The sequence below is a fragment of the Lutra lutra genome, chromosome 4, assembly GCF_902655055.1.
Source record: "Lutra lutra chromosome 4, mLutLut1.2, whole genome shotgun sequence".
Lineage (NCBI taxonomy): Eukaryota > Metazoa > Chordata > Mammalia > Carnivora > Mustelidae > Lutra > Lutra lutra.
In genome coordinates, this window is record NC_062281.1 from 900445 (window position 1) to 909294 (window position 8850).

Here is an 8850-nt window from a genome sequence, read left to right on the forward strand (position 1 = left end):
CTGTGTTAACAGAAAGGGAAGAGAAGGGAAGAAATTGCCTTTTCGGAGTGTGGGACAGTAAACACGTGCAAATAAACGGAAAGAACACAAGCGCGAGCGGTGGGATGCTTGTGATCATGCATTAAAATCACCTGGTCAGCCTGCTCCTTGTCACTTCAGGACCGTCCCCCCTGTTCCCTGGGGGAGGGGGATGCCTGGGGACTGGAAGGCGGTCTGGGGCTGGGTTCTGGGCTGCGTGTAGCAGGAGCGTGATGGGGAGGCACGGAAGGGATGCAAGGAGAAACGCTCAGCTCCCAGAGCTGGGCGGGGACGTTTCCCGGAGCCCCGGACCGGGTCCCACGCGAGTGGCCGAGCGCCCCGGGAGGACCCGACGTACCGGGCTCCAGGCGGGCACCCAAAGCCCTGAGGTCGGGTCGCTGGAGTCAGGCTGGTGGCGGGGACTGCTGTCCCCGCAGCCGGGAGCGCAGATTTCCTGCAGGCGCTGGGGGGCCTAGGCCCCCAGCAGGACCTCCAGGGGCGGGCCCTAGGTGGGATAGGCGGGACCCCGACCCGGATCTGTGGGGCGGGGCCTTAGTCAGGTGCGGGCAGAACTCCGGCCAGGAAGGGGGACTCCTAAGGGAAGGAGCTCGCGAGTGGGGGATCTGCCCGGGCGAGACCTGCGGTGGGGCGTGGCCGTAGGCGGGGTGGGCCGGGCCTCCGCCGTCGGGCGGGGCAGTGGTGGGCGGGGTCTCCGCCGCGGGGCGGGTCCGGGGCGGGGCTTTGCGCGGGAATGGGCGGGGCCTGGGCTGGGCGCGGCGCGGGCTCGGCCCTTAGCTGGGAATCTCCATTAGGGCTTTGGCCCGAAACTGCGGCTCCGGAGGGGGGCGGGCGGGTTCCTCCCCGCGCCGGCCGCGCGCCGCGTCTCGCGATCCCAGAAGCAGCGTGGGGGCTCGAGGCGGCGGCCGGCGGCTCCGCTCCCGCCTGGGCGTCTGGGCGCAGGGCCAGGGCAGGCGGCGAGCGGCGGCGGCGGCGTGGGGCTGCGGATCCCTCGGAGGGCGGCGGCCTGGGCCGGCTGAGCCATGGCGGCCCCAGAGCCGGCGCCGAGGCGGGGCCGGGAACGGGAGCGGGAGGAGGAGAGCGAGGACGAGAGCGACATCCTGGAGGAGAGCCCGTGCGGCCGCTGGCAGAAGCGGCGGGAGCAGGTGGGCACGGCGGGGCGGGGGGGTCGGGGAGCGGAGAGTGTGGTCGCCGCCCACCTCCCGCGGAGGGGCCGAGGAGGACACGCGTGGCGATGGGAGCGCTGGGCAATCCAGGAGGCCAGAAATCTCTCCGTGGCCTTGCGCAGGCAGCCCCCTAATTGGCCGGGCCTTGGACCCCTTTGGCCTGGTCCCCACGCCCTGCTGAGGGACCCCCAGTTCCCTAGGTTCAGTCTTCTCCCAGGACCACCTCCCCATGCCTCTGCGACCAGACCCATGAAGACCATCCTGAATACCCTGAAACCTCCAAACCCCCTCAGCCCAGCCCCTAGATACCCCTACTTGGCTCGTAGAGGCCACCCCTCCTCCAGTCCTCTGGAGGGGCTGAGGGCCAGCCTCCCATGCTTGCTGTCCGGTCCAAGGATGTGGGCAGAGCCCAAGCCCCCACTCTGTCTCCTGACACATATCAGCACACTCATGTCCCCCATCCCCACTGCCAGGTGAACCAGGGCAACATGCCAGGGGTCCAGAGCACCTTCCTGGCCATGGACACAGAGGAGGGGGTAGAGGTGGTGTGGAATGAGTTGCACTTCGGGGATAGGAAGGCCTTCGCAGCCCATGAGGTGAGGCCTGCCCACTCCTTGAGCGACCGGGCCCCACCCCCCCCACCCCGTGACCGCACGCCCCTTCCCAGGAGAAGATCCAGACCATGTTTGAGCAGCTGGTGCTGGTGGACCACCCCAACATTGTCAAGCTGCACAAATACTGGCTGGATGCCTCAGAAGCCCGGGCGCGGGTGAGCCACGGGCACAGGGCACCATGGGGTGGGGGGCGGCTGCAGCCGAGGTGGGGGATGGGGGGTGGTAGGGACCCACCTGCAGTTGGCGGAGCCCGCCCACCCCACAGGTCGTCTTCATCACTGAGTACGTGTCCTCGGGCAGCCTCAAGCAATTCCTCAAAAAGACCAAGAAAAACCACAAGGCCATGAACGCCCGGGTATGGGGAGTGGGCCGGGGCTGCATCAGGGGTGTGGGTGAGAGGCAGCTCTGGGGACAGGAGCGGGCCTGGGCCGGGGCAGGGATGCAAGGTGGGTGAGCAGCGCAGGCCCGGCCGCCTCTCCGCACCGGTCCGATGGAATCCATCCGCCACCAGGCCTGGAAGCGCTGGTGCACACAGATCCTGTCCGCACTCAGGTGAGGGCCTGGGCTTGCCCCTGCCATGCCCCCGTGCTCGCGGTGCCCCCCCCACCTGACCGCACCGACTCTCCTTCCCTCCTGCAGCTTTCTACATGCGTGCAGTCCCCCTATCATCCACGGCAACCTGACCAGTGACACCATCTTCATCCAGCACAATGGCCTCATCAAGATTGGCTCCGGTGCTGGCGGGGTGGGGGGGCTTGGCGGGGGAGGGGCTGCCGGAAGCCAGGGGCAGAGGACCCCCAGCGCCCCTCACCTTGACGCCTATTCTTCCTCCCTGTGGCGGCCTTGCAGTGTGGCACCGTGTCTTCTCCAGTGGTGCGTGGGGACCCACGGGGGCTGGCGGGCACGGGGCTGCCTGGTCTGCTCATCGTCTGCTCTGTCCACAGCGCTCCCAGGTGATCTGCGAAGCCCAGTCCGTGCCCAGCGGGAGGATGTCCGGAACCTGCACTTCTTCCCGCCGGAGTATGGCGGTGAGTCCTGAGACTGGAGACCCCGCTGTCGTGCATCTCCCCTGCCCAGCCTGATCCGTTCTCCCCTTTCAGAGTTTGCTGACGGCACTGCTGTGGACATCTTTTCCTTTGGGATGTGTGCACTGGAGGTACTAGCCCAGGGGCCTCCCGGCCGCCCAGCTAGCTCACCCTGCGTCTCTTCTCCATGCCTGACCTGACCCTGCCCCATAGATGGCTGTGCTGGAGATCCAAGCCAATGGGGATACCCGGGTCACAGAAGAGGCCATCACTCGTGCCAGGCACTCACTGAGCGACCCCAACATGCGGGTGAGCAGCTGACCTTGCCCCCCCAACCTGGCTCCAAGGGGTCCCGGGTAGGGCCGGTGTGGTGCTGAGGACATGCAGGAGGTTCGGGGGTTCAGTGCCGCAGAGGGATGAGCCAGCCCCCCTGCACCAAGGCTCACCCACAAGGACAGCCTGACACATGGTGCCTATGGAGTTTCAGGCCTGCAGGCCCTAAAGGTCCGTCTAAGGAAGGAGAGACTAGAGAGCCTTCCTCTGGGAGTACTACTGTCATGCTCGTCTTGGAGACAAGAGAGAGGCTGGCTCAGAGAGGCTGCTTTGGGATAAGGGGTGGAGCCAGTGTTCCACTCCACGTCCCTGGCTTAAAGCCTCCAGGAAGCCAGCTAGAGGTGACGCGGCCCCAGCTTAGGTCGGGGTCGTGGCGGGGAGGGGGCAAAGGGAACATGGGTTGGAGGGTGTGTCCACAGTCTGTCTAGGCTATCTGACTTGACCACGTGGCCTCTGGGGATCAGGGTCAGAAGTGATGGGGCCTGGATGGGGCTGGTGAGAAGTGAAGCCAGAACTGATGTGGGGGGCAGCGGAGGACATGTGTGGGGGCTCTGGGGCGCGGACCCATCAGGGCATCTCTGGAGTTAGGGCCTGAGCTGAGGCAACCAAGGGGAGCGTCTGTGGGTAGATGGGTTTATGCTGGGCTGCACAGACCTCCAGGAGCCTGGGCTGATCTGGCCCTCTGCCCAGCACCATCACTCCCCACCCGCCCTACCCTTCCCAGAACCTCAGGGCAGGGGCGGTCGTCCTCCCTCCACAGTGCAGGCTTCATCTGTGGACTGCAGGTGACCACACTGACCCCCCGTGATTTCTGCGAGCGGTCCAGGGAGTAGAGCACGGCCAGTTCTGGACCCAGGGCCTGACGGTCCCGCTTGTAGATGTGGGTCCTGGCCTGGCTGCTAACAGTATGCCTGTCCCTCTGCCCCTTCCTGCAAGAAGACTCCCCCGAGGACCGGACCCCTGGGGTCTGGGGACTTCAGGGCCCTGCTCTCCTCACTGTGCGCCCTCCTTGGCCTCCCCTCTCCACAACCCCAGGAGTTCATCCTCTCCTGCCTGGCGCGGGACCCCAGCCATCGGCCGTCCGCCCACAACCTCCTCTTCCACCGGGTGCTCTTTGAGGTGCACTCGCTGAAGCTGCTGGCGGCTCACTGCGTCATCCAGCACCAGCGTGAGGCCCGACGGGCGGGGCGGCCAGGGGCCTGGGCTCCGTGTGCGAGAGGGCTCCCTTCAGAACCCGATGTGCTCCTGCCGCCTGCAGACCTCATGCCTGAGAACGTGGTGGAGGAGAAAAGCAAGGCGGTGGACCTGCACGCAGTCCTGGCAGAGATCCCCCGGCCGCCCCGGCCCCCGCGGCAATGGCGGTGAGCGTGGGCCCCCCCTTCCCCAGGCGTCCCCTCTCCGCATGGTCAGCCCCCGCCAGTGGGGCAGGGGGGCTGCTGCCCCTCACGTGCCCCTCCCACCTGTGCCAGGTACTCGGAGGTCTCCTGCTTGGAGCTCGACAAATTCCTGGAGGATGTCAGGTGAGAGCTGCCGTGAGTCTGGGGAACCAGGGGCTGCAGGGCCTGAGCCCCCAGCCACCCCAGTGTATCCCCAGGAACGGGATCTACCCGCTGATGAACTTCGCGGCTGCTCGGCCCCTGGGGCTGCCCCGTGTGCTGGCCCCGCCCCCCGAGGAGGCCCAGAAGGCCAAGACCCCGACGCCAGAACCTTTTGACTCTGAAACCAGGAAGGTGAGCCTGGGCTCCTGCTGCACTGAGACCATTCACAGCCCAGAGGGGTCTCTTGCCAGGGGCTTTGAGTGCTTCACAGCCCAGCACTCCTCCAGGCTGCCAGAAACCAGGTCCTGGTTGACCCTGATGTTGGGGGTAGGAGATGGGAGACGAGCTAGGATACCCCCTTTTTCAGAGGCTCTTTGCCCCCTGCAGACCCTTCCCGAAACCCTTGGTGCTAGCCCCCCCAACCCTGCCCGGGTCCTGCTGGGCTCCAAGCAGCCGTCAGCCGGGAATCTCACCTGCTTCCGGGCCTCTCTGATGCCCCCACCCTCGGCTTGCTGATTCCCTGACATTTGTGTCCCAGTGCGTCCTCAAAGGCCTCCCAGACATTGTGTTTCCCCCAATCTCTTCTCCTGGAAGGCTCCCTCCTGGCCAGGGGCCTGCCCCAGTCAGCCTCAGCCCCGCTCCCCCTTTCCATGTCCATACCTACTGGGTTCCAGAGGCTCTGGCTTTGGCCTTGGGTGTGTCTCCGTGGTTTCCACCCTGATCTAGGTCACCCCCATTTCCTACCTGGATGCTGAACCAGCCGCCAACCTAGCCTCCTCCCTCCAGCCAGGATTCATGTCCTAACAGCCAGAGCTGCCCCCAGAGATGCTGGGGGTCTTCAGCCTGATCCCCAGGTGTCCTGAGGCCTGGCGCTGCTGGCGTCGCATGCCTCTGCTCCTTTCCCTGCCAGCCCGTCCCTTCCGCTGCTTCTCCCAGCTCTCTCCTCATTCAGGTCTTCTCCCCACCTGTGAAAACTCTGTTTGTCCTTCAGTACCCAGACTTGGTGTCCACCCTTCTAGAAGTGTTCCTGAATTGGCCAGGCCACCTGCAGTGAATGTGCTTCTTAGGCTCTCCTTAGAGCTTTGCCCCCATTGCCAGTCCTTATTATCCCTTCGGGGCCCCGAGTCAGCCTCTGCGCTTGCTGCCAGTTGCTGAAGCCAGGCCTTCGTGGGTGACCCTGGTCCACCCTGTCCCCAGGTGATCCAGATGCAGTGCAACCTGGAGAGAAGCGAGGACAAGGCCCGCTGGCATGTAAGCAGGGCAGGGGCTGGGGGCCACGGAGGAGCAAGGTAGGGGGAGGCAGCTGGGGGTGCTGGGTGGACTCTGGGAGCCAAGCACGCCCTCCTGCCTCCACAGCTGACTCTGCTCCTGGTGCTGGAGGACCGGCTGCACAGGCAGCTCACTTATGACCTGCTCCCAAGTAGGCCAGGCGGGGCCCGGGGCAGGGGCGGGTGCAGGTGTGGGCACAGGCGGTGGCCTCACTCCTCTGTCCCGCTGATGTCCCGACTGACCATGTCCCTGCTGCAGCTGACAGTGCCCAGGACCTCGCCGCCGAGCTGGTACACTATGGCTTCGTTCACGAGGTGTGCGGGCTGACCTAGCCAGGCTGGGAGGGAGAGACAGCAGAGTCTGCACCCCTGTCACCCCATGCCTCCTTCCCGCCCTGCAGGATGACCGGACCAAGCTGGCTGCCTTCCTGGAAAGCACCTTCCTCAAGTACCTTGGAGCTCAGCCGTGACCTCGCAGCCCAGTCCCCGGGCACCGGCCCTGGCCGCCCACGTGGGGAAGCTCAGCCTTGGCCCAGGGCTTAGGGGACCAGGGGCTGACTGACCTCTGCTTACGTGCTTGGGGGCTGATGACCAGATGCCGGCTAGTGAGGAGCTTCTGCCTTCCATGGCTTTCAAGGAGGCCCTGGAGTGGGGTGGGGAGGGTGGTGGGTTTGGGGCCCATCGGGGGCAAGGAGCCTGGGTTGGGACTCAGGGGAGTAGTTAGGCCCCACATGTTGTCCGGATCAGGATTTTCCCACCTAGCCAGCTTGCACAACTCACAGTCCCTTCTCATATCCTGTATTTCCTGGCCAAGAGTTCTCCCCCACCCCAAGATATCTGGTGGGTGATCGAGCCTTCAGCACGGGAGAGGCTGCGCTGCAGGGAGCCACCGTGCTGGGGCTGGGGGATCAGTCCCGGACAGATGCCTGCCCAAGGCAACACTCCACACCCTGTTGGAACCACAGACCCACCCTGGGAACCCCCCATTAAGCCAGTGGTACCACACCTGCAGGCGTGAGGCACTATGCTGGGCACTGGGCAGGGCCACGACCTGGCTGGAGAAGCAGATGGCAGAGACGTTTCATGAGTCCCCAGCCCGACACGGCTCCTGCACAGTCCTCCAGCCCCTGCCCAGCGCAGACCCACCTTGGAGACCCTCTCTGACTTACCACTGCTCTGGGACAGGGACCTGCCACACCCTCTGCAGACTGTTCTGGCCCCCCACAGCCCTCTCCAAAGAGCTGTTTTCCCTCCCACATTCCTAGACCTGGAGGCCTTGGGCTCAGGCATCCTCCCTGCTCTCACTGTGCTTTCTCTCAAACTCACTACCCCCCACTTATAGTCACTCACCCCCTCCTGTGGCAGCTGCCTCCCAGGTCCCGAGGACAGCAGCCCCTGACTCCCTGTCTCTCCCACTCAACTCCCTCCCACTCCTCACTGCCCGAGCCTCCTTTCTCCCAGACCGCCTCCCCTCTGTCTCCAAGATGAGTTAAGCGTTCTTCAACATTTTAAATTGCATGAACTTACTGCATTCAGGTTTCTTTTGAGGAATTTCTATTTCAAACCAGGAAAGCTCACCACTGTATTACTTCTCTGTTGTTGCTAGAAGAATTTACCACAAACTTAGTGGCTTAAAATACCACAGATTTACTGTAGTTCTGCAGGTCAAAAGTCTGGTACAGGTCTCTCCAGGCGTTAGCCAGGCTGCATTCCTTTCTGAAGGTTCTAGGTGAGCCTAAAACTATTGCCTAGGTTTCCATTTTCTGCTTCAGGTTGTTGGCTTGCGGGTGTCAGGGATGGCATGGGCACTGGCCAGGAATTCATCTCCTTGCAACAGTAAGGCCAAGGTCCCCATCTTCTTGCCTGCTATAAACTGAAGGTCATTTTTGGCTTCTACAGGCACCGCCATTCTTTGGCTCAGGTACTCGTCCTCCGTCTTCAAAGCCAAAAACAGCCGGTTGAGTCTTTCTCATGATCCATCTGTGGTTTTCTGCAGCCAGGACAGCTTCATGTAATTAGGTTGGGTCCCCCTGAATAATCGAGAATAATCTCCCCATCACAAGGTCCTTAATCATGTATGGAAATCCCTTTTGCCATATAAAGTAACAGTCACAGGTTCTGGGGGTTAGGGCATGGACATCCTGGAGAGGGGGCATCATTTTTCCACCTACTACATTACCCTAACCAAAAACTAAAATAAAGTTACCAAGGTGTATCAAATACACATCAAAACATAGTGAATCTGGGGCACCTGGGTGGCTTGGTGGGTTAAAGCCTCTGCCTTCAACTCAGGTCATCATCTCAGGGTCCTGGGATCGAGCCCCGCATCAGGCTCTCTGCTCAGCGGGGAGCCTGCTTCCCTTCCTCCCTCTCTGCCTGCCCCTCTGCCTACTTGTGATCTCTGTCTATCAAATAAATAAATAAAATCTTTTAAAAAAAAAACACCAAAAAACCCATAGTGAATCTTAAGTTGTCTTAAACACCCCAATACCCTACAGAGTTACTCCTTCAACTTTAACAAATCTACAGTAACATTCAAGTCTAGTTGGAAATCCCGATGCTGTCTTGAACAATTTGAGTGTCGAGTGCATAACAGGTTGTGTACCCATTAAACTGAACTCAAAAGTATCAATACTATCATTGCTTCATTTAGTCATGCTTAATGAGGATTTCATTTTAATTTTTATCCAAGTTATACACATATCATTTTAAAAGTGGAATGTTTGTTTTTTTAAGCCAACAATAAATGATCAATGCAGTCTCCAAGTCTGATCCTTCCCAGATTTAACTCTTAGCTATTTCTTCAGGCATGTAAAATCCATCTATCACAAGCTGCACATGCTTTTATTGCTTTTTATTGGTTTTTCTAC

General features: G+C 61.7%; 1 protein-coding gene across 3 annotated transcripts; it reads left to right on the forward strand.

The window, feature by feature from the left end:
* The first annotated feature begins 815 nt into the window (after window positions 1–815).
* On the forward strand, window positions 816–8202 carry NRBP2 (nuclear receptor binding protein 2). 3 transcript variants are annotated; one of them, XM_047727387.1, is made up of 18 exons: window positions 817–1181; window positions 1676–1798; window positions 1870–1971; window positions 2082–2171; window positions 2328–2368; window positions 2456–2550; window positions 2666–2689; window positions 2761–2844; window positions 2917–2972; window positions 3055–3150; window positions 4210–4342; window positions 4433–4535; window positions 4644–4694; window positions 4769–4904; window positions 5910–5963; window positions 6069–6132; window positions 6240–6295; window positions 6382–8202. In XM_047727387.1, the coding sequence occupies exons 1-18, from the start codon at window positions 1059–1061 to the stop codon at window positions 6448–6450; spliced, it is 1500 nt and encodes a 499-aa protein (XP_047583343.1). In that variant the 5' UTR covers window positions 817–1058; the 3' UTR covers window positions 6451–8202. The 3 variants fall into 3 exon arrangements, with proteins under 3 accessions (XP_047583344.1, XP_047583343.1, XP_047583345.1); XM_047727388.1 differs by lacking the exon at window positions 2666–2689 and having other exon boundaries at window positions 816–1181; XM_047727389.1 differs by lacking the exon at window positions 1676–1798.
* Window positions 8203–8850: the final 648 nt, after the last annotated feature.